The sequence below is a fragment of the Salmo salar genome, chromosome 13 (genome assembly GCF_965601325.2).
Source record: "Salmo salar chromosome 13, fSalSal1, whole genome shotgun sequence".
In the NCBI taxonomy this organism is placed as follows: Eukaryota; Metazoa; Chordata; class Actinopteri; order Salmoniformes; family Salmonidae; genus Salmo; species Salmo salar.
The window spans coordinates 87,236,954-87,263,633 of record NC_138303.1 but is presented as its reverse complement, the minus strand read 5'-3'; the positions used below and the strand labels follow the sequence as shown (position 1 = coordinate 87,263,633).

General features: G+C 40.6%; 1 protein-coding gene across 1 annotated transcript in view; it reads left to right on the top strand.

Moving 5' to 3' along the window:
- Positions 1–26,680, top strand: part of tenm1 (teneurin transmembrane protein 1) — a 235,903-nt gene that overhangs the window by 150,800 nt on the left and 58,423 nt on the right. Inside the window, exons 13-16 of the mRNA XM_014137548.3 lie at positions 1,271–1,297; positions 13,942–14,088; positions 19,058–19,274; positions 26,330–26,449. Coding sequence (XP_013993023.1) covers positions 1,271–1,297; positions 13,942–14,088; positions 19,058–19,274; positions 26,330–26,449 — 511 coding nt within the window. The remainder of the gene's footprint in view (positions 1–1,270; positions 1,298–13,941; positions 14,089–19,057; positions 19,275–26,329; positions 26,450–26,680) is intronic.

Sequence of the window (26,680 nt, the reverse complement as noted above, 5' to 3'; positions counted from 1 at the left end):
TCTTCTTGCATGACCCATTAAGGTCCTCACTGTAACGGTACCTAAAGTGCAGAATATCAAAATCCTGAGACATTTGTAAATCTGTTTTTTTTAGGGGGTGACATCGCAGATAGAACTTTATGTCTGAGTCCAGATTGACATTCCGTCTGTATTTGTTCTGTCTTGTGATTGGATTGCAGATAGAGCCTTATAGCGCCAAGTTCAAATGAGTTTATGCAGATAGAACTTTCTAGTTTTTAATTTTCTTCATCCAAAATGTACTTTCAAAAAATATCTAGCTTCGCAGACATATGAAGAACCATCTAAAGATCAATTATATGTGACTAACAAATGTTTGACAAAAATGTCAGAGAGAATGTTATAGTCCCGAGGTCGTAATGTCTTAATCTGGGCCACGCTTTACTAATGTGTTTTGTTTGTACTAATGAAAGATGTGTGAACCACTGATTTTTGCAGATACAAATCAACGAATATGTAATCCATGTGCGTGCATATCACCACACATGTTAAATACTGTAGCAGTTTATCAGACCATTCCCAGCCAATCATCCGTCTGCTGTATAATATAGACGTGCAGTTGTCAGATGGAACCCTTGAGTCCTTCTTGCCTGGTCCTTCACTCAGTCTGCTAGAAGAGAACAGATGAAACACAGGTACCAAACCTTCAGAGGGAGGGTAACATGTTACCATGTGTCTTAGAGCCACTGGCTGGGGTTCAATGATGTCAGTGGCCTGCCTGTCAGTTATACAATTTATCCACTTCATTGCCGTTATTTGAGAATGAAAACTTAGAGTCACAATGGAACTGTTGGTTGCCGCCAGGCATATTTTCCATCAGCCATGCCCTCCTCCCTAGAGTGGAGGCATTTTTCTTTCTCTTGCAACTGAATAATTTGCTCACCAAGTTCGAACACACTCAATTAATGTGGATACACCTTGATAGAACACTGCAGTTTGTCATCTGAGACTAATGGAATTGGGTTTTGCCAAGTGACTGAAAAGCACATTTTGTAAAAGAACCAGAAAACTTCAGAAATGCAAGAAAACACTCCTTTGAAATCCTTCTTCTTGCCTTTAGAGATGGGGAATTGGAGATGGGCTTTGTGTCTCTGTGGATGTGTGAATCAAACTATAAAGCTTAGCTTCTGGCACATTAATAGGCTGTAATTATCTCTTCATGTGCCCTGGTGCTAGCATATATCTTTGAGGCTCAGTAATCTAATCTCAAACACTTTTTTCTTTCTTCCTTTTATCTTCATGTGGTATATAGCGTATTACCTGGATCTCGTTGTTAAAGGTAAGATGCACTCTCATTCTTTAGGATTGAATTGTTTCATAGCAGCAGGGGTTTTAAAAGGTATTCCTGCAGTACCACCAAAGCACATTTATTGAGATGTTAATTAATTCTAAGGAGAAAGTACGATGCCCAAAGCAATGGCAGAACATTCACTATATTCAATTTATGTAAGATAGAATATAACAAAATACACTCCCCTATGTATTTATTTGGACAGTGAAGTTAAAACTTTTAATTTGGCTCTATACTCCAGAATTTTGTGTTTGAGTTCAAATGTACAGAATGTAACCTTTTATTTGAGGGTATTTTGAGAATATCTATTTTACCATTTAGAAATGAAAGCACTTTATGTATGTAGTCCCCCCATTTAATGATGTCATAAGTATTAGGACAAATTCACTTATAGTGTATAAATTTACTAAAACATTTAGTATTTGGTCCCGTATTCCTAGCACGCCATGACTACATCAAGCTTGTGACTACACACTTCTTTCATGCATTTGCAGTTTTGGTTGTGTTTTGGATTATGTGGTGCCAATAGAAATGAAAGGTAAATAATGTGTGGTTCCATTTTAGAGTCACTTTTATTGTAAATAAGAATATAATATGTTTCTGAACACTTATTTAACGTGGATGCTACTATGATTACGGATATTCAAGAATGAATCGTGGATAATGATGAGTGAGAAAGTTAGAGGCATAAATATCATACCCCAAAAAATGCTAACCTCCCTTGTTATTGGTAATAGTGAGAGGTTAGCATGTTTTGGGGGCTTGATCTTTAACCCTAGTAGTCCTGAGACACCAGCAAAAATTGTATTTTCATTTATCTGACTTTTATTTATCTCCATGTCCAGCCCTTATATTTAGCCTCACAAGAAGAGTTTACCGTTTTCTTTTCAGGACAATTTGACATAAACAGTTGCATTCATGAGTTTTATTGACAAAAAAAAAGTCTGCCAGAGCAAAAAACGGATAAAAATGAACTGATATGAATGCTGTAAAAACAGAAATTGTTTGCTAAGTGGGAAATGAATATCCAACTAGTCAATGACAACTGTGTGGAATTTGTGGTAGCAACTGTGAGCTTATTACAGTATTATAGACACTATGTCCTGGGATTTCCTATGATCTTCTACGTAAATTAACCCCTTACCTTCTAACAACTCGGCACAAAGTTCTGTACCCAATCTTCAAGGAGAATAGATTAAAAGGGCAACATGTAGCTCTCGTAGTCGATAAACTGTATATTGCTAGCCATAGTAGGGATTGAAATAATAATTTAAAAGAAAGAGGAAAAGCAATAAAATTAAACAATTGTTAAATAAACTACAACTACGCTATAGCATTCAAGATAGGGAATGTTGTAAAATAATTATTTAACTATTTTAGAAATGGATAAGACGGCATCTAATTTATTTATATATTGTCAACTGTCCCCAACCCTATACCCTAGACACCCAACTGAGCGACCCATACACTAAAAATAAGTCCTTATCTGTTTTATGGGCTTACTGTAAGTTGCCTATATGCAGCCAAAACAGAAAAAGGAATGTGGACAAAGACCTACTGGAGCAGCACAGACCCCTCAAGATTCTAACCCTGCCTGGCAGGGTTGGTCCTACAAAGCCAGAGCCCCCTGATGGGAGAGCATCATATACAAGGACATTTTCAAAGCTACTAATGAGAACCTTGACGATCTTGTACCGAGCCGGTGGGGATTCCGGTGGGGTGCCCCCACCCTGGCAGTGGCTGTGCTGGCAACACTGGCTGCAGTAACCAATGGGGAGGGGGTCACACTCGGACAATCAGACAGGAGGCATATTATTGTGACCATGGTGGCACAAAATAATCAAAGGTCTGACTGCACAGAGATGCTTGGGAAAATGGTCACAACGGGGGAACAGTGTGAGTGTGTTTCAAGGGAAGGGGGTGTATCTGATCTCCATCACCTAGGACTTGACAATGGTTAATCAAATCTCCCAATTTTTGCACATTTTGGTCAATGTTGCATGCTTTCTCAAACACTTGTAACTGTATATGCATTCGTAAATCAAGTCTTGAGTTGGGCTCTGGGATGTAACAACTGTTGAGCCTCTGAGCTTATAGTTGATTGTGGGGGAAAGGGGTTGGTGTGTGTGTGTGTGTGTGTGTGTGTGTGTGTGTGTGTGTTTGTGTGTGTATGTGTGTGTATGTGTGTGTGTGTATACCACATCTGTTGCTCGGAGATAAGGATGTTAGGAACAATATAGGATGAATCACAATGATTGTTTGCTAAAATAATAATTACTTGACTAAAATGTAATGCAATGGCAATCCTGGTTATAGGTAATAATCTTTTGCATGAACTGTCAACATTATTACGCATATTAATTGTTAATGATGGAAATTAAGATACGCAAGATTTTTGAATATATATAGTTTTTTGATAGCTATATATAAAGCAAATTGAGGTGAGAGCATTGGAAATGCTTTTAGCGGTTGATCTGCTTCTGTTCTGTGGGTGGCACTGTGTGCTCTTTTCGAAGGATGGGCCCTGGCCTCTCAAGGGGCCTAGGGATCCGGGGGGACGGCGGTGGCTGGGATGACAACCCCGCTTTAGCGGGTGGAATAGTGGAGAAGAACAATTGGAGGGTTACTTAGTAGCAATGCAAATATCATGGTCCAGCTATATGGACACTCAATCACTATGGTACTTTTTAATGGTACATTTCCAAACATGCAGTACCAGTCAAAAGTTTGGACACACCTACTCATTCAAGGGTTTTTCTTTATTTTTACTATTTTCTACATTGTAGAATAATAGTAAAGACATCAAAACTATGAAATAACACATATGGAATCAAGTAGAAAGCAAAAAAGTGTGGAGAAAAAAAAGAAGGTGATTCTTCAAAGTAGCCACCCTTTGCATTGATGACAGGTTTGGACACTCTTGGCATTCCCTCAACCAGCTTCATGAGGTAGTCACCTGGAATGCATTTCAATTAACAGGTGTGCCTTATTCAAAGTTAATTTGTGGGATTTCTTTCCTTAGTAATGCTTTACGCTTCGAACACACCGACTGCGTCATTGCGTTTTGATACACCAGAAGTACATTAATTTCCAATGGTACGCTGCGTTTGCTTTGCAGCATTGCAGAGGCATTTGCAGTGCGTTCTGTGTGGTGCATATGTTGTATTTATCGAATGTATGCATCAAATTTTATGTGTAGACTTGACAGAAAGTAGCAAAATGTGAATGTTGAATTTTTGGTGCACACATATCCAGTAAAAAAAAATTGGGATAACATAATAAAAACAGTTTGACTGGAGAATTTCTTGAATTTTTTTTATTCATTTATTTACCAAGTATATTATTTATTCGATGACATCCACAAATGAATTGTGAGAGCCTATAATATAATTTTCCTCCAAAATGCAGTTTTGGAGCAAAATGCAATAATAAATAGTCAAGATAGCAGAGTAGGCTCTTTCAACAATGAGACCAACTTTGAGGAAGGTGGTCTTGATCGCGCTGTTGGGCCGGGACCAGCCCCGCCGAAAGCACAGGTCTGTGTGGGTCCAGAGATGGTTAAAGTCCCGAAAGCAGGCAGGGGAGTTCCACCGTCTCATTCAAGAGCTTCGACTATTTGGAGAGGAATTCTGAAGTTACTTTCGTCTGGACTGAAGCCAGTTCGATCACCTGCTCCAGATGGTTGGAGCCAGGATCGCCCGGATGGATACCAACTACCGGGAGTCCATCAGCCCAGTTGAACGCCTGGCGATTTGTCTCCGGTAAGCTAAATTCTAGTACATTTTTAAAGCCTTTGATACCATAATTGACTGATATTTGATACATTGTTTTTATGTGCAACCTAGCTAGCTAAAGGGCTCTGTAGTTAATAGTCCCTGTTTGACATCAGATGTACTTTTACAGAATGTTCATTAGGACTATAACTTTTCCCAAAATTGGTTTATAATCCTTTTTTAATTATGCAACGTTACCAAATGAAAAGAAAGTTGAGGTGCCTTCTGCCCTAATGAAGGTAGGCTAGTCTTCTCCAGGACCCATTGTTGTTCAAGACAGTTACAGTCATTTATTACATTCTTATTGGACTTACATACACTCTTAGAGAAAAAGGTTCCAAAAGTGTCCTTCTGCTTTCCCCATAGGATAACCCTTTTTGGTTCCAGGTATAACCCTTTAGGGAAAAGGTTATACATGGAATCCAATAGAGTTCTACTTGGAACCAAAAGAGTTCTACCTGGAACCAAAAAGGGTTCTTCAAAGGGTTCTCCTATGGGGACAGCCGGAGAACCCTTTTAAGTAGATAGTACCATTCTTTCTAAGAGTAGAGTTGGCCTGGGCTACAGTTTATTGATATAGTCATAGACTGAATTGTACTGTTTCAAGGCATTGTTAATGATGGTTGACGAGTATTACAATATAATTAGTAGAGTATAATAAACAGTAATGAGGAAGCTATATGAGTAGATATAATATGTGGATGGAATTGAAGTTACACACAATATTGATAATTATTTTGAATTATATTTCAGATTCTTGGCGACAGGGGACTCCTACAGGACCATAGGATTCAGCTTCCGAGTTGGACGGTCCACGGTGGCAGGCATTGTCCCCTCTGTGGCACAAGCCATTTGGGACTGTCTGGTTGGTGAATACATGCCAGTCCCCAAGGAGGAAGACTGGAGGGCCATCGTTGACGAGTTCCTGGAGAGGTGGAATTTCCCCAACTGTCTTGGCTCCATTGACGGGAAACATGTAGTAATCCAGGCTCCACCATGCTCGGGTTCACAATTCTCCAACTACAAGGGTACATATTCAGTTGTACTCTTGGCTGTAGTAGATGCCATCTACTGTTTCCGTGTTGTCGATGTTGGTGCTTAGGGCAAGGGAAGTGATGGCGGGACCCTCCTTCGGCCAGGCACTTCAGGATGGCACCCTGGAGATTCCACCACCTGCATCACTCCCTGGGGCTGAAGACCTGGGACCTGTTCCCCACGTCTTCGTCGGCGACGAGGCCTTCCCTTTGAGACCCAACCTCATGAGGCCCTACGCTGGACGCCAGCTGCCATTGCCAAAGTCTGTAAGGATCTTTAACAAACGACTGTCCAGGGCAAGGTTAGTTGTTGAATGCGCCTTTGGGATTCTGGCAGCCCGGTGGAGAATGTATCGGAGAGTGCTTGCTCTCAGCCCCTCAAATGTCGATGCCTGCGTGAAGGCCACATGTGTTCTCCACAACTACCTGCGGAGGTCATTCCAGGAGCCGCTCCGGATGGAGATGGGCATGCCAAATAGTCACCTACCTGATGTCACCAGGGCACGTGCCAACAACGCCCCCAGACAGGCACTACAGGTGAGGGAGAAGCTGACCACCTACTTCTCATCGCCAGCAGGTGAAGTCCCATGTCAGCATGCCGTGGAGTGAAACGGCTCTTTTAAGAGCCTTCTAACACCAAGGTTATTTTAAGAACCATCCACCATTGTCCATAAAATAGCATTTTTTCCCCAGATTATTTTATGTTTCGTTGTCTCTCTTCATTTGGAAGTTATATTTAAGTGAAATTTGGGAGTAAAGACCACACCTTAACCCCTTCCCTCTCCCATTAACGTCAGTATTATACACACCTGGCATGGTACATCAGGTGAGCGGGAGCACTAATTCAAGTTATACGACATACAGTTAATATGATAACAAAGGGAAAGGGTAGCCTAGGGTCCATACAAATAGTACAGTTTACCGCCATGTTCACTGACAAAATACAGGTGGAAAAAAAACGAATTAGGAAGAGAATGTGTTTTTACTTTCATCTTGTCTTAGATCTGCAAAGGTATAGGGAAGAAATAAGCAGATTAAGTCTAAATGAGATAGTAATAAACAAATGAAACAACTGACTATGAAAACATAATTTAATAAGTATTTAATAAGTACAGGAAAGAACATGACAGGTATGTGTGTTGTAAAAATGTTTTAAAAAAGAAAACTATTGAAAGAGGTGTGTGGGTGTGGGTGTGGGTGTGGGTGTGGGTGTGTGGGTGTAAAAATAAGAAAATGAATGTGTAACCTGTCATCTGTAAGAGAACAAGAGCATGTATTTTTGGCACAATTGCAGACAGATACAGGGACTACTCATAAAGCCTAGACGTAGTAGGGGAACTTCAGACATGGCCATAAAGAGAGAGAGGGCAGGGCACTTGGAGATCTGAGGTACAGAGAGGAACGAAGGAGAGGTGTGTGTGTGTGTGTGTCTCTGTCTCTGAAAAAAAGAAAATAATGTGTAGCCATAACACAGCTAAACAAACAAATGGCCCCTGGATGTCATGGACCAGTCGATGGAACATAACTTCACAAAAAGTTTCAACACCCTGGTTTTCAAGTGGTTTTAAATGAAATAAATATGTTCACCTTTAGTCTTGTAAGAGACCAACAAGAGCATCTGAATTCTCCGGAGTATGAGTTTCAATTCTGTCAATTCAGAAATGTATGTAACACTAATAATGAATGCTATCCCGAGACTTTATAAACAAATTACTTTATGAATTGACTGAATGTAAATGGAACTGACGTGTGTGAAAAGAAAGGTACAATGAGGGAGGTCAAAACAACAACCAGACAACTCCTCTCCTCTTCCTGTCCTTCCTGTGAGCTGGTCGGCTAAATTGACTCCATCTCTGGAAGGGAAGAGAAAAACAACACATACAAGCTTTACATAATATAACACCATAAAAGGTGAGATTTATGTTAACTAAATACTGCTTGTAAAGTGTAGTTAGTGACATAAAATTTGGAACAATGTGGTAAAGTTGGTAATTCCTGCTGTTTACTCATGGAATTTGTATTTCAGATCAATAGACGAATATGGGAGGCAAATATTTAGACAGCAAACTGTTGTTTTAGGGTATTTTCTAACCCAGAAACAACGGCTATACATTTGCCTCATATTAATCCTTTGATCTGAAATACCAATTAGCCTACATGACTATACTGTAGAAATGACCAACTTTACTTCCTTGTCGCAACACTTATGACACTACCTGTGATATGGAGAAAAGAAAACGTAGCATTGAACTCGGCTTTGAAAAGCAGCTGATACATTTTAACCTTGACTGCTGCTTTTCTTTGCTGAGGCAGCCTCTTCAGTGTTGGCACCAGGCTCAGGCTCATCCTTCCTGTGAGCATCAGGTTGGGCTGCATCCCTCTCGACGGTTCGGAGGAGCCTCAGCTGAAATGAGTTGAGTGGATCTGTGGGCTGGTACCTCCGATGACGCCTGGTGTGACGTTGTTCCTCTTCGTTTCTCTCTCTGTTTCTCCTAGTTTGTCTCCATGGCCACATCCTGTTCAATGAGGTCCTCAGTGGTCACTTCCGTGAGGTTCATAATAATCTCAGGTGGTCCTAGATCCAGAGGTGCTTCCTCCATTTCATCATCTTCCATGGCTGCACCGGTGGTGGTCATACTTGTGGATGATGTAGACGTTCTAGAGGGTCTCGCTGCACCGGTGGTGGTTGCACTAGTAGACGACATTGAGGGTCTCGCTGCACCGGTGGAGGCCATGGTCGCACTTGTAGATGACGTTGAGTGCCTTGATGCACCGGTGGCGACAACACTTGTGGATGACGTAGTGGAGGGTCTGGCTGTAAAATTGCCACTTGTTGCCCTAGGCACAATAAATGGACCCAGAAAAGAAAGAATGTGGCAGAAGCGCCAAGGCTGCTGGCCTGAAGCTGCTGACCCAGACCTCTTCTCTTTCTCTGCCCTTCTCTCTCGCTGATACCTGTCCCTGAGTCCTCTTCACTTCCTCCTACAGTCTTCTTCGACATAGACATGAATATGATAAGGCAAACCATTACCTAGCATAACTGTAGTTATTAGATAGCTATCATTGACATGTCACCAAATAAGCAAAGAGAAACAACAGTCCATCATTACTTTAAGACATGAAGGTCAGTCAATCTGGAAAATTTCAAGAACTTTGAATGTTTCTTCAAATGCAGTCGCAAAAACCATCAAGCTCTATGATGAAACTGGCTCTCATGATGATTGCCACAGGAAAGGAAGACCCAGAGTTACCTCTCCTGCAGAGGATAAGTTAATTAGAGTTACCAGCCTCAGAAATTACAGCCCAAATAAATGCTTCATGGAGTTCAAGTAACAGACACATCACAACATCAACTGTTCAAATTGCTGCAAAGAAACCACTACTACAGGACACCAATAAGAAGAAGAGACTTGCTTGGGCCAAGAAACATGAGCAATGGACATTAGACTGGTGGAAATCTGTCTTTGGCCTGATGAGTCAAAAATTTTGATTTTTGGTTCCAATCTCCGTGTCTTTGTGAGATGCAGACTATGTGAACAGATGATCTCTGCATGTGTGGTTCACACCGTGAAGAATGGAGGAGGAGGTGTGATGGTGTGGGGGTGCATTGCTAGTGACACTGTCTGTGATTTATTTAGAATTCAAGGCACACTTAACCAGCATGGATACCACAGCATTCTGCATCGATACACCATCCTATCTGGTTTGCGCTTAGTGGGACTATCATTTGTTTTTCAATAGGACAATGACCCAACACACCTCCAGGGTGTGTAAGGGCTATTTGACCAAGAAGGAGAGTGATGGAGTGCTGCATTAGATGACCTGGCCTCCACAATCACCCGACCTCAACCCAATTGAGATGGTTTGGGATGAGTTGGACCGCAGAGTGAAGGAAAAGCGGCCAACAAGTGCTCAGAATATGTGGGAACATTCCAGGTGAAGCTGGCTGAGAGAATGCCAAGAGTGTGCAAAGCTGTCATCAAGGCAAAAGGTGGCTACTTTGAAGAATCTCAAATCTAAAATATTTTGGTTACTACATGATTCCATATGTGTTATTTATTCTACAACATAGAAAATAGTACAAATAAAGAAAACCCCTTGAATGAGTAGATGTGTCCAAACTTTTGACTGGTACTCTATATTATGTAAATAGATTTGAAACGTGTATCTCATTATGGTAATTGGTGAAATAATTATAACCAGTTTGTAACGGTTTAGCAGATAATAAGAAAAGATTAACAATATTTACCCGGCTTAAAGAGAAGGAAAATAATATCTATTGTTTACAGGAAACTCATTCAACAATTTTAGATGAAGTTGTGTGGAAAAAGGACTGGGGGTGGCGAAATATGCTTCTCCCATGGGCAAAGAAACTCAAAAGGGGTGATGATATTAATTAACAGTAATTTTGATCCGAATGTGCAAATTTTACAAACAGATCCGAAAGGTAGATGGATGATATTAAATATGTTATTGGATATAGCTCATTAACCGTTATGGATCAATAATGATGATCCACATTTCTTTGAAAATACATATACTGAATTATCAACCCTACAAGTAATACAAGACTCTATTATTATGGTGGGAGATTATAATACTGTTTTAAATACCTCAATGGACCGTAAAGGAAATCACACTACAAACTATCACCCTCATGCTCTTAAGGAAATCACAAATGTCATGGATATATTGGAACTAGTGGATATATGGAGGCTTAAATATCCTGACCTAGTGAGATATACATGGCGGAGGCTCAATCAAGCTAGTCGTCTTGACTACTTTCTTATGGCATTCTCGTTGGCACCAAAAGTTTAAAAAGTGTTGATAGGTGACAGAATGCGGTCGGACCATCAGATAATTGGCATATACATTACTCTAACTGAATTTAATCAAAGCCTATTGGATGATAACTTGTTTTTAACTAGGACAGAGGAATTTATAATTGAATTTTTCCGACATAACATAGGTACAGCAGATCCCCTTACTGTATGGGACACTTTTAATGTGCCTTTAGAGGCCATGCAATTCAGTACTCAGCTCTACAACAAAAGCAATTTAGGTTCAAATAATCCATATTAACAAAGGAAATCGAATGTCTGACAGAACAGATAGATTGCAATAAAAACTGTACCTTAGAGGCTCAGAATAAGTTAGAAGAAAAGCTAAGAAAAATTTAGGAACTTATTGAAGAAAGATCAAGTGTAATATATTATAAAATTAAACCAAGCTAGATGGAATATGGTGAAAAATGCACCAAATTATTTTTTAATCTTCAACATAGAAATGCTACCAAAATTAATTTACTGAAACTTGTTACAAATGATGGAGTCACCCATGATTCACCAAATTATATTTTGAAAGAGGAAGCAAAGTACTTTAAGCATATGTTTTTGTTTCAGTCTCCTCCATCTCCTCTAACCGAAGCTAATTGTATGGATTTTTTTCTATTAATAATGTAAAATGAACAGCTGTACAGAAAGACTCATGTGAAGGCGAAATTACAGAGGAGGTACTTCTTGATTCAATTAAAGCCTTTAAGTCCGGGAAAATTCCAGGGCTGGATGGCTTACCAGTTAAGATATACCAAACTTTTTTTGATATACTCAGAGGACCGTTATTAGCATATTTTATCCACTCCTATGTAAATGGTAGATTATCGGACACTCAACAAGAAGGTCTGATTTCATTATTACTGAAACAGGATATTGGTAAATATTGGAGGCCCCTTACACTTCAGTGTTGTGACGCAAAAATTCTAGCAAGATGTATAGCGCATAGAATTAAAAAGGTACAGTATTGTCAGATATTATTCATTCTAATCAGACAGGTTTTTTACATGGACGATACTTTGGAGATAATATAAGACAAGTACTGGAAACAATAGAACACTATGAAAAATCTGGGAAGCCAGGACTGCTATTCAGTAGCTGACTTTGAAAAGGCTTTTGATAAAGTACGACTGGAGTTTATATATAAATGTCTGGAACATTTGGAGAATTTCTTATAAAATGGGTTAAAGTCATGTATAGTAACCCTACTGTAGGTGTAAAATATGAAATAATTGCTACTCAGAAAGTTGTCAAGAGTAGTAAAACAAGGTTGTCCACTTTTGGCATATCTATTTATTATGGCCATCGAAATGTTATCTATTAAAATTAGATCCAACAATAATATCAAGGGGTCCAACAATAATATCAAGGGGTTAGAAATCCAGGGCTTAAAAACAAAAGTCTTGCTACCATGGAAAGGAAAATGCCTGTCTATTTGTGGAAAAATAACCCTGATTAACTCTTTAATCATATCCCAGTTTACCTATTTTCTTCTGGTCTTGCCTACACCTAGCGAACAGTCATTTAAATTATATGAGAAAAAATATTATCACAGCACAGTTGAAAAATATATGGCAAATAGATATCCAATATGGATGGTGTTAAGAGATAGATGGGAGGGTTTGAATGGAGCTGAAGGTTGGGAATAATAACAACTAATAATAACAAGATAAATAATGTAAAACATACATTGTCTGTAAAACGTATATAGGTTCATAACTTTTGTGAAAGAAATAGATGGGAGGTTGAGGTTAGAGGAAGGACATGAGTAAAAACAAACAAAATATAACTATTGTAAAACAGACTGTGTCCATAAAATGTATATAGTATGTATAAGCTGGAAGTAGAAGCCTAAGCGTTGTTTACTAATTTGGAAGTGATGCAGACAATTACATTGATGGAAGCTACAATCTATCGGCAATATTTAAGCTGATCTACCCCCCCCCCCAAAGAAAATACTTGTGAGAGTCTCAGCTTTTCATAGATATATTTTTAAAGTTTGAATCTCAAACCATTCTGACTCTACAGACGTTTATATAAAAAGAAAGACAGTCCAGGCCCCTTCGGCATCCTCCCTTGTCTCACACACCACCCTAGCTCAGCCCCCGTTAATCACACACCACCCTAGCTCAGCCCCCGTTAATCACACACCACCCTAGCTCAGCCCCCGTTAATCACACACCACCCTAGCTCAGCCCCCGTTCATCACACACCACCCTAGCTCAGCCCCCGTTAATCACACAGACTAATGGTTGGTACCAACGTATGCAGAATACGTTTTCAAATCTAATGGTATAACCAGAAGTCTGTAGTTCAAACACACAATGTTTAAAAGGGGTAAGAAGTTCAAAATCACACCAATACAACGGTGGGACTCACTGGGTTAAGGATCTATAACTTTCTAGCTCATCATTATTCACGATTATCCGTAATCATGGTATGTAGTGTTCAGAAACACTTATATTCTTATTTACAATAAAGTAACTCCAAAATGACACCACACGTTATTTACTATTGATTTTCATTGGGCACTACATAATATGAAACACAATCAAAACTAACTGCAAATGCATGCAAAAAGTTTGTAGAGTCACATGCTTGAGTCACAAGTTAATTTGTCCAAATACTTGACAACTTCAAATTGAGGGACTGAATACGTAAAGTGCATGTATTTCTAAACGATAAACAGATATTTATGAAAATACCCTCAAATAAAAGGTGACATTCTGTACTGTCGCCTCATAAAACATTTGATCTCAAATCCAAAATTCCAGAGAGTAGAGCCAAATTAAAAGTTTTAGCTTCACTGTCAAAATAAATACGTAGGGGAGTGTATGTAGCAAATGTTCTCGAATGGCCAGACATCTGGATTTTATGTAAATTAAAAGAGAGCAGCATCTGTCCCCATCTCCTTAATCATGAGGAATGACCCGTTGTTTCTGGCAGTGTTCTGATACACAGACTGTCTGTCTTCTCTCCCTTTCTCCATCCAGACGGCTGTCCAGGCCTGTGCAATGGCCACGGTCGCTGCACCCTGGAACAGAGCGGGTGGCACTGTGTGTGCCAGGCGGGCTGGAGCGGCGTGGGATGCAATGTTGTCATGGAGACAGAGTGTGATGACAACACTGACAACGACAGAGGTAAGGTCCCTGTGGATGGTAGCCTGTCTGTGACTCAATAATGATTAATGACTTGACCTCCAGTGTCGGTGAAGGTCAGGATGAGGAAATATTTAGGACTCCACTTCTCCTTCCCTTCATCTGAGCCAACGAGACTTTTCATTTTCCTTTTTGTTTTCCTTTTGTTAGATTCTCGCTACAATAGTTGCCATGGCTCTCAGACCAAGGGGTCCTCTAGGTTTTCTCTCAGTAATTTGCTGATGGTGTGCTGCCTGTTGCTTGGCTCCTCTGAGGATTAATGCTTGAGCATAGCCCCTAGTGTTCCAGTGAACAGGGAACCAGATATGAGGCTTTGGAGCTCGGGTTCAATGCCCGTGTCTTTGAGGGAAACGTAAAAGATGGAGAAAAAGGCCATTTGTAAAAGCAAGGGTAACCTAGTTGTTCACTGACTTACATGACATGTTATTGTTGTTTCAAAGTTAAAAAAGAGAAAGTCAAGTTTACAATTATGTAATATGAAGTGTAAAACATGGTTGCGTAATGTAGTAATTACTGTAGTTTGGTATAATACAAATTGTGATTGACAGGTTACAAAACATACTGCTTCTGTTTAGGCACCATGTCTCATCGAGTGCATGAGTCAGCTTCTTAATTTAAATGTCCCTCTGTATATGAGGTGTACATTGGCTACACTAGACTGCATCTAGTTCCTTTGTATGTGGCAAAGGCGATAAAAGCATAATACAGTTACTGTGCAGTCAAGCTACCATCTGGAAACAGGGATGTGGTTGGAGCGTGAACTCCTTTTTCTTCTGAGTTTATGATGATACAACATGAGGTGTAATATGTATAAATGAAGAGTCATTATGAAATAATTTAAAGTGACAGGCTCCAAAATATACTGATTCTGTTTGAGCACTATGTCTCATCCAATTCCAATACATGAGTCAGATGTTTAATTAAAATGTACCTCTTTATATAAGGTGTAAATTAGCTACATTAGACTGCATCTAGTTCCTTTAAACATGCAGAGAGAAGGCTGCGTTTACACAGGCAGCCCAATTCTGATCTTTTTTCAAGTGATTGTTCTTTTCACCAATCACATCAGTACTGAAAAAGAGCTGATGTGAAAAGAGCTGATGTGATTGATCAAAAGAGCAATTAGTGGAAAAAAGATCAGAATTGGCCAAAGTGTCAGAGAAGGTAAGAGCATAATATTGTGCACAGTCTCTACAGTCTAGCTAGTGTCTGAAAACCAGGGAGATGTGGATTTGAGCGTGAATTCTTTTACCTCACCCACTCCTCAGGGTTTCCCAGCTCTGGCTGCTTGTACCATTACCTCTTACCTTGACAGTGTTAAGTCAGATCCTAGGAAGCTTCTAGATTGAAGCAAAACAGCTTCTTCACTTTATCAAGTCTTCATTCTTTGCTAATTTTCACAGTTTCTTTAGCCGTGTTAGTGTGCGTTCCCCTGTGTGTGCCTGTGCGTGTGATAAGGCAGGTATGTGCAGCGTGATGTTAGTGTATCTTTTGTTTTGTTTGTGTTGATCATAAATCATGAACTGTATTTTCTTTCCTCATCCAATACAATAGAAAATAAAATCACGTTCAGTTCAGTGATGTGCGGCAGCCTGGGCAGTAAACGTTCACTCTGTCATTCTACAACCTAATTGAGTGCTATTCACGGCAGCTATGACTCTCCCTTCAAAGATGATACCTCTGCATTGTGTGTGAGTTCTTATGACTGATGGGAATCTTGGATGATGTACATTCATTTTGGCCCTCCTTTGATGTAGAGGGAAATTGTAGGAGGCTCAAATTGGCCCGACACTCCAACAAAGGAGGAGGAAATAATCACCCCATGCCAATTACTTTCTCAAGCCAATATATATACATCACAACCCCAGAACATATTCCTATTTTCATCTCATCTCAACTCCATTAGAAATGCCATTTATATTCCAAATGAGGCCTCATCGGAGGCATTGTTTGAAAAAACTAAATGGCAAATGATCACCTGAAAAAGAGCAGTGATTAAGAGAAAAGATAATGACTTTTCCAACCAGCTGTAAATGAGTTGCTAAAACCACAAATTAACATCCAGCCTTCATTATGAACATGGTGGCTGTGCATTGCTGATGCACTATGCTTTGTTTTACTTTTGCAGCTGTGGAGTACATTAATTATACAACAATAGATCCGGAACACGGATAGCAATTCTCCCCCAAATAAATGTTTTCTTCATTATTTCATTGCGTTGTTTATTTGTTGATTATCTAAGTATTGGTTATGGCTGAGCACCAGGCCTCGAATTTCCCAGGGGCCATGACTGTCGCTTCCCCCTTGTGTGGCTGTAATGCCCCCTAAAAAAATCCATGCCTTGTGGCCGTTGTGCCCTTGGGCTGAATATAATCATTATAATTCCCTTCTCCCTGCTGCCAATCGCCATGCTCCGAATCACCTCTCACTCACTTGGCTCTCTCAGATATCTCAATTCTTATTAGCCAATGCCCGTCACGTGATCGCGTCCTTCTCACAGGCATCGCAGCTCCGAAGTAGGCTACAAGTGAAGACTGACACATAGGGAATGTTGTGGCGTGCATATTGAAGATGTTAGAAGAACTGTCCACATTTACTTTTCATCAGCCAACAAGATGAGTAGGCCTAACAAACAGCAAAATCACTAGCGTATGTCAATCTACTATCCCCCATAGTAGAAAAGATTATCAATTCTAATGGTCTGCTTGTCCTTCCTTCAAAAGTGCACAGCAAAATGTGAGCGGTTTCATATGACAGAGATGAAAATATCATTCAGAAATTTAGAAGGAGGGAAGATCTAAAGACGCAACAACTAGCATGGGTTGTTAATATGACTGATTATGTATTTTGCTACTCGGCAATGAAAGAAAGTTGACAACATGAGAGAAATAGGCCCTGCTGGTTTCAATGGCATATGAGGAAGTGTTTATAAAATAATCCCCTTAACATTATGGTCAGAACATGGTGAGACATGCCTCATAAAATGACAAAAACTTCCAGGTTTTAATAAACAATTGCATTTATGGTTAAATAGTTTCAAAATGTTGACTGCCTCTGCTCAGATTGCAAGGTGGGTGATGTTGCAGTGCTCAGCAGGTACTGACCTTTCTCTCCTATCTGAATGAACATGCCTCAAGTATGTCGACAGAATCAAGCATTTAGACATTAATAATGATGCTACATTAAATTTGTCAAACATGACTGGCGTTTAGCCTATATATAAGGTATGTAATTAAAAGTATCATTCAAGTTTGGCTACATTTTCAGGCGGCTCCCTCATCTTAGCATCGGTCTGGACATGAGGCTGTAGCCAGTAGCATAAGATATCACCTACACTTCGACATGTAGGCTAATTATTTTGTTACATACGCAATTTTATTGGCTATTGTCACGTATACTCCCTCTCTGGCCTCTAGGTCACCAGACTGCTAATTATTACGCACACCTGTCACCATTGTCACGTGCACCAGCGCTTATTGACACTTACCTGGACTCCATCACCTCCTTGATTACCTGCCCTATTTATGTCACTCCCTTTGGTTCCCGTGTTATTGTTTCTGTATCTGTTTCATGCGGTGCGCTGTTCGTGTTTCTTGTTTTGGTCATGTTCATTTATTAATTAAATGTATTCACTCCCTGAACTTGCTTCCCGACACTCAGCGTACATCGTTACAGCTATTTTGGTTAATGGCCTTGGTGCGCTGGCAGATTCAGCAACTCTTGAAAGCCAAATGGCCTTGCCCCTAAAATCACGAAATTCCAGGCCTGCTGGGCACAGTGCCTCCCTTACTTTGGCAATCCAGCTCTGAATGGGGATATTATGGCTCTTGGTCCAGTAGTTATGCTGTTGTGTTAGCCAGTAGTTTACTGAATTTAAGCTTGTCAATTTTATTTGCCACATATTGTATCATTGCACCTTGTTACATTATGTTAATATAGTTACTATCTTATTACATTACCTTAGTATAGTTCCTACCTTATCATATTCTGTAAACATACTTACTGTAACACTTTATTCTGAAATAATTCCACATTGTGCTTATATTTGTCATCTCTGATATAAGTAACCACACTTTTAAAACGTGCTATGAGAAAGCATGTTTACATATCGCGGAAGGTGTGTACAAAAGACCAAGAGACATTATTCTGCTTTTAATTACCAATGCAATTTTGCTGTGATGAATGTCAGCATTCACTTAAGCACTACTCAAACTGGCTGTGTGAGAGGAGTCTATGGATTTAATGGAACCAACGCGCTGCCTTTGCACAGACCCACATTGTATTAGACATTAAAGAGAACATAATTAGGAAGGCACTATATTGCAATTATAGAGCGGCAAGTAAGTGCAGTATACATGTACTGTATTGAGACTGTATAAATCAGAAGTGCATTTTGCTCCTTGTCAGAAATGATCTAGATCAGGGGTCTCCAACCTTTTCTAGCATGTGAGCTACTTTTAAATTATGAAACATGTCGTGAGCTACTCATAATTTTTTCCTAGCTTTCAAATAGGCACTCTTTATATTTTCCCGAATTCAGGGGGTTTTTTTTCTTCAGTTTTTCGCTCTCAAAATTACAATTATTCATAGAAGTGGAGATGCTGATGAATAACAATATATCTAGCTGCTAGATATATTGTTATTCATCAGTACCTCCACGTTTTTCAAGTTTAAATCATCACAGCAAAGACATCTTGATTACTGTGTGTTAAAGGCTCAATAGGGTAGAGTGGATGTAGTCCCACTTAGGAGAAACATTATCAATTTATTCTATATCATTTGGAAATTTCATTTACAGTTTCAAACCACTTGAGAGATTTTATCTCAATTTCACATGGTCCTCTGTGCTTTGAATGTTATTTAACTCTCCCTCCTGTATTACATTGTGAGCCTGAGATACTGTACAGTGTAGACTTAGCTGTGATGATGTTGTGTTATTGTGTTGTTGTAGATGGCCTGACGGACTGTGTGGACCCGGACTGCTGCCAGCAGTCGAGCTGTCACAGTGGGCCTCTGTGCCAGGGCTCCCCGGACCCCCTGGACCTGATCCAGCAGAGCCAGACCCCCTTCGCCTCGCTCCTCTCACGTCTCTTCTATGACCGTGTCCACTTCCTGGTTGGGAAGGACAGCACCCATGTCTTCCCTGGAGACATCCCGTTCGACAGCAGGTAGAGTATATTATAGATAGTTTGCATGGATGAACAGAAATAGCTCTTATACTGTAGAATTGCACTGAACAAACATATAAACGCAACATCTAAAGTGTTGGTTCCCATGTTTCATGAGCTGAAATAAAAGATTGCCGAAATTTTCCATACGCACAAAAAGCTTCTTTCTCTCCAATTTTGCGCATACATTTGTTTACATTCCTGTTAGTTAGCATTTCTTCTTTGCTAAGATACAGTGAGGGAAAAAAGTATTTGATCCCCTGCTGATTTTGTACGTTTGCCCACTGACAAAGAAATGATCAGTCTACAATTTTACTGGTAGGTTTATTTGAACAGTGAGAGAAAGAATAACAACAAAAAAATCCAGAAAAACGCATGTCAAAAATGTTAGAAATTGATTTGCATTTTAATGAGGGAAATAATTATTTGACCCCTCTGCAAAACATGACTTAGTACTTGGTGGCAAAACCCTTGTTGGCAATCACAGAGATCAGACGTTTCTTGTAGTTGGCCACCAGGTTTGCACACATCTCAGGAGGGATTTTGTCCCACTCCTCTTTGCAGATCTTCTCCAAGTCATTAAGGTTTCGAGGCTGACGTTTGGCAACTCGAACCTTCAGCTCCCTCCACAGATTTTCTATGGGATTAAGGTCTGGAGACTGGCTAGGCCACTCCAGGACCTTAATGTGCTTCTTCTTGAGCCACTCCTTTGTTGCCTTGGCCGTGTGTTTTGGGTCATTGTCATGCTGGAATACCCATCCACGACCCATTTTCAATGCCCTGGCTGAGGGAAGGAGGTTCTCACCCAAGATTTGACGGTACATGGCCCCGTCCATCGTCCCTTTGATGCGGTGAAGTTGTCCTGTCCCCTTAGCAGAAAAACACCCCCAAAGCATAATGTTTCCACCTCCATGTTTGACGGTGGGGATGGTGTTCTTGGGGTCATAGACAGCATTCCTCCTCCTCCAAACATGGCGAGTTGAGTTGATACCAAAGAGCTCCATTTTGGTCTCATCTGACCACAACACTTTCACCCAGTTGTCCCACGAATCATTCAGATGTTCATTGGCAAACTTCAGACGGGCATGTATATGTGCTTTCTTGAGCAGGATTTCAGTCACTCACTGCGTAGTGTGTTACCAATTGTTTTCTTGGTGACTATGGTCCCAGCTGCCTTGAGATCATTGACAAGATCCTCCGGTGTAGTTCTGGGCTGATTCCTCACCGTTCTCATGATCATTGCAACTCCACGAGGTGAGATCTTGCATGGAGCCCCAGGCCGAGGGAGATTGACAGTTCTTTTGTGTTTCTTCCATTTGCGAATAATCGCACCAACTGTTGTCACCTTCTCACCAAGCTGCTTGGTGATGGTCTTGTAGCCCATTCCAGCCTTGTGTAGGTCTACAATCTTGTCCCTGACATCCTTGGAGAGCTCTTTGGTCTTGGCCATGGTGGAGAGTTTGGAATCTGATTGATTGATTGCTTCTGTGGACAGGTGTCTTTTATACAGGTAACAAACTGAGATTAGGAGCACTCCCTTTAAGAGTGTGCTCCTAATCTCAGCTCGTTACCTGTATAAAAGACACTTGGGAGCCATAAATCTTTCTGATTGAGAGGGGGTCAAATACTAATTTCCCTCATTAAAATGCAAATCAATTTATACCATTTTTTACGTGTTTTTCTGGATTTTTTTGTTGTTATTCTGTCTCTCACTATTCAAATAAACCTACCATTAAAATGATACTGATCATTTCTTTGTCAGTGGGCAAACGTACAAAATCAGCAGGGGATCAAATACTTTTTTCCCTCACTGTAATCCTTCCACCAGACAGGTGTGGCATATCAAGAAGCTGATTAAACAGCATGATCATTACACAGGTGCGCCTAGTCCTGCGGACAATAAAAGGCCACTCTAAAATGTCACACAACACAATGTCACAGATGTCTCTCAAGTTTTGAGGAAGCGTGCAATTGGCATGCTGAATGCAGGAATGTCCACCAGAGCTCTTGCCAGAGAATTGATTGTTCATTTCTCTACCATAAGCCGCCTCCAACATCGTTTTAGAGAATTTGGCATGTAACCACGCCAGCCCAGTACCTCCACATCCCGCTTCTTCACCTGCCGGATGGTCTCAGACCAGCCACCCAGACAGCTGATGAAACTGTGGGTTTGCACAACAGAATAATTTCTGCACAAACTGTCAGAAACTGTCTCAGGGAAGCTTATCTGCATGCTCATCGTCCTCACCAGGGTCTTGACCTGACTGCAGTTCGTCATCGTAACCGACTTCAGTGGGCAAATGCTCACCTTTGATGGCCACTGGCACATTGGAGAAGTGTGCTCTTCACGAATTAATCCTGGTTTCAACTGTACCGGGCAGATGGCAGACAGCATTTTGCTGCAGTTTGCTGATGTCAACAGTGTGAACAGTGTGCCCCATGGTGGCGGTGGGGTTATGGTATGGGCAAGCATAAGCTACGGACAACGAACACAATTGAATTTTAACAATGGCAATTTCAATGCACAGAGGTACCATGATGAGATCCTGAGGGCCATTATTGTGCTATTCATCCCCCTCCATCAGCATGATAATGTACGGCCCCATGTCGCAAGGATCTATAGCCAATTCCTGGAAACAGAACATGTCCCAGTTCTGCTATGGCCTGCATACTTACCAGACATGTCACCCATTGAGCATGTTTGGGATGCTCTGGACCGACGTGTACAACAGTGTGTTCCAGGTCCCGCCAATATCCAGCAACTTCGCACAGCCGTTGAAGAGGAGTGGGACAACATTCCACAGTTCACAATTAACAGTCTGATCAACTCTATGCGATGTAAATGGTGGTCACACCAGATACTGACTGGTTTTCAGATCCATGCTTCTACCTTTTTTAAAGTATTTGTGACCAACAGATGCATATCTGTATTCCCAGTCATGTGAAATCCATAGATTAGAGCCTAATTTATTTATTTAATTTGACTGATTTCCTTATATCAGGTATTCCCAAACTGGGGTACGCGCAATGCCATCGGGGTACACCAAATAAAAAATGTGATTCACATTCTTCACATTTTCAAACAGTACATTTATATTTTCCAACGGGGCTATACATTTGGGTGAGTTTCTTTCTCGCCAGAGTAGCCTCGTTTCACTGCCAAAAATAAAACTTTACCATCTAGTGTTCAGCGCAGGGGCGAAAATATGATAGCAACTTTGGAGGGGACAATTACATGAAATTTTCTCAAGAGCAATTCCTGAGGGGGACACCAAAAGTAGTGCTGTAACACATAGCCTACATTGTAATATGGTAAATGTATATTGAGGAACCAAAGAAATAAGGTGTTTGCCGTACTCCTAACTACCGGTACCCAAAACTACACAACTAATCACAACAGCAATACCATTGCCTTTAACAAATCTTAGTTCAGTCACCAGTTTAAGTTGAGAGTGGGGGTATCCATGGCATTTTCCAATTATGTTCCTATTTTACAAGTAAAAAAAATTGAGAACCTTTCATAATGTTGCCAAACAAAGACTCAACAAACTTACCTGAGACTCCCTGTCTCTGCCAGTCTGTCCCTACATATCTGTCCCCAACTCTGCTGTCTGTGTGCCATCTGTTGCCTGCTCTGCCTAATGACATCATTGTGAAACATTTCCATTAGAATTTCATTTCTTTCTTATGAACATTTTATCAACTAGTCTTTGAGATATTAGGCTACTAGGGTTCTTACTATGCGTTTTGGTGTATTGAAAAATACTCTCATGTCCGTCTTTTATTTTTCTGCCATTTTTCTACCTGGCTGGCTGGCTGGCTACACACACAGTGTGTAGGTTATTTACAGTAGGAGATTGGCTTCTATCATCTTCAATCATTCTATTTGGGTTTCGATCTAAAAGGTAGCTAGCAAATGTGAAACGGATTAAAATGACAAGAGTTGACAGCTGTATGAGTTCACCATTTACACAACATATGCTGCAACCTTTTGTAATTTTAATAGTTTGTTTCATATTGGCTGGCTTCCAACAATAGCTGAATTTGCAAAGCTAGCGAGCACCAATTCAGTTTCAGTGGTGTTTGCTATAATCTTTGCTACCCGGGTTAAATAAAGGTGAAATAAAATAAATAAATAAAAGTTCCCTTGCGACAATTTAGCTTTTGCAACGAGACCATTAAATATATTTAAGACAATGGTAGAAGAGAGTGTAGTTCTGTTCAGTTTGGATTTCAGTTTATCGCTAACCTTATCACAGGGACTTTGAAGCACTAACTTACATCATCTGCATGCTGATCTTGGAATAAATTGACGATAGCAAAGATTCCATCTTTGACGACGCCACATAAATGGAATAGGTACTAGCTAGCTTAATAGTTAATATTTGCGCGCTAGCTCTGCATATTCATGCTAGTGTGTGTGCGCGATTGACTGGATTAACCTCACGTCAGTTACGCGCATTGAGTGCCTTTCAGACAGTAGATACGACCTCTCTGTTACCTAGCAAGCTAAGGAACTGGCAGTGGATCAAACCATTGTGAGGCAAAGGGTGGGGGGGTCGCAATCTTTTGAAACTTAAAAACGCGCTATTAAGTGTCTATAATCAGCACAATTGCTTTCATTGCGTATTATTAATATTATTTAAATTACATAGTTATGTTTCAGTGATATATTGGGGGGGACAAATCATATTTTTCCCAGGATGGGGGGGTCGTGTCCCCCCCGTCCCCCCCGGGATTTCCGCACCTGGTTCATCGAAATAACAACACAATGTCAAATACAGGTATCCTAGTCAAATAATTAACATCAAATCACATTAACCGTTACTCTCTCGCAGGAAACATTCACTCTTGCGGAGACATTTAGAAACGAAACATGACAATTTGAAAAATAAGCCATGGGAGTTTTTTGAGCGAGAATAAAGACGACTTTCGAGTAGTAAGTCATGTATAAAAGCAACAGATACCGTTAGTAAGAAGGTGCTAGAAGCGTCTTATATGGTGAGCTACCGAGTGGCTAGGACAGGTAAGCCCCATACTATTGTGTAGGACTTAATTCTTCCTGCTGCCACAGATATGGCTGGGACAATGCTGGGGGATAAGGCCAAAAAAACTATACAGACAATTTCTTCATCAAACAACACTGTTTCACGACGCATCAGTGACATGGCAGGAGATGTTTTCAAACAATTACTGCTTTGCATACAAGCCAGTGAATTATATGCGTTACTTCTGGATGAGTCAACAGACGTGGCGGGCCTGGCACAGCTCCTGGTATAGGTCCGTTACGTTTATGGGGGGGTCAATTAAGGAAGACATCCTCTTCTGCAAACCACTGGAAACATGAGAGGATCTTTTTAAAGTACTGGACAGCTTTGTGACATCAAATGGACTTTGGTGGTCAAGATGTGTTGGTATCTGTACTGATGGCGCAAAAGCCATGACAGGGAGACATAGTGGAGTGGTAACGTGCGTGCAAGCAGTTGCTCCCGACGCCACTTGGGTACACTGCAGCATCCACTGCAGCATCCACCGAGAGGCTCTTGCTACCAAGGGAATGCCTGACAGCTTGAAAGACTTTTGGACACTACAGTGAAAATGGTTAACTTTGTTAAAGCAAGGCCCCTGAACTCTCATGTATTTTCTGCATTATGCAATGATATGGGCAGCGACCATGTAATGCTTTTAGCGTTGGTTATCAAGGGGCAAAGTATTGACACGTTTTTTTGATTTGAGAGATGAGCTTAAAGTTTTCTTTACTGACCATAATTTTCACCTGTCTGACTCCTTGCATGATGATGAGTTTCTCACACGACTGGCCTATCTTGGTGATGTTTTTTCTCGCCTCAATGATCTGAATCTAGGATTACAGGGACTCTCCGCAACTATATTCAATATGCGGGACAACATTGAGGCTATGATTAAGAAGTTGGAGCTCTTCTCTGTCTGCATTAACAAGGACAACACACAGGTCTTTCCATCATTGTATGATTTTTTTGTGTCCAAATGAACTCAAGCTTACGGACAATGTCAAATGTGATATAGCGAAGCACCTGAGTGAGCTAGGTGCGCAATTACGCAGGTACTTTCCTGAAAGGGTGACACAAACAACTTGATTCGTTTTCCCTTTCATTCCCTGCCTCCAGTCCATTTACAGATATCTGAACAAGAGAGCCTCATCGAAGTTGCACAAGTGGTTCTGTGAAAATTGAATTTAATCAGAAGCCACTGCCAGATTTCTGGATAGGGCTGTGCTCAGAGTTTCTTGCCTTGGCAAATCGCGCTGTTAAGATGCTGATTCCCTTTGCAACCACATACCTATGTGAGAGTGGATTCTCGGCCCTCACTAGCATGAAAACTAAATACAGGCACAGACTGTGTGTGGAAACTGATGTAAGACTGAAACTCTCTCCATTACAACCCAACATTGCAGAGTTTTGTGCATCCTTTCAAGCACACCCTTCTCATTAACCTGTGGTGAGTTATTCACAATTGTTGATGAACAAATAAGGTTTTGTATGTAAGATGGCTAAATAAAGAGCAAAATGATTGATTATTGCTATATTATTATTTGTGCCCTGGTCCTATAAGAGCTCTTTGTCATTTCCCACGAGCCGGGTTGTGACAAAAACTCACACTCATTCTTATGTTTAATAAATGTATCGTATAGTGTGTGTGTGTAGCAGGCTTACAATGATGGCAAAAAACAACATTCAAAAAACAACATTTGAGAGTGCGCTGACCCTGGTGCTAGAGGGGGTACGCAGCTGGAGGTTGAATGTTTGAAGGGGTACGGGTCTATAAAAAGTTTGGGAACCACTGCCTTATATGAATTGTAATGCAGAAAAATCTTTGAAATTGTTGCATGTTGCATTTATATTTTTGTTCAGTGTATAATTGCCACTGAAGTACAGATCCCGTTCTACGTAGCTATTTGTAGGCTACCACAGTGTATGGATATAGCACTTTTGCATTTGTCAACTGAACTGGAAAACACTTCAACTTCTTATAGTAGAATGTATTTACCCAGTAAAATAAACCCTGCTCTCTCCTAGCCGAGCCTCAGTGATCCGGGGGCAGGTGGTGGCAGTAGACGGGACTCCACTGGTGGGGGTGAACATCAGCTTCCAGCAGTACCCCGAATTTGGCTTCTCTGTCAGTCGCCAGGATGGCAGGTAGGTAGACAGTGGTCAAGTATTGTATGTGGATACTAGTGGTGCAACGGATCACAAAACTCACGGTTTGGATGGATCACGGTTTTGAGTCACGGATCGGATAATTTTTCGGATCAGCAAAAGTAAAGAGGGAGACAAATATAACTTTGCTTTCCATTTATTACTTAAAGAACACTTAAAGCAAGGATCTTTTCGATGTTTAAATAAAATATTAAAATAAAATATTCAATA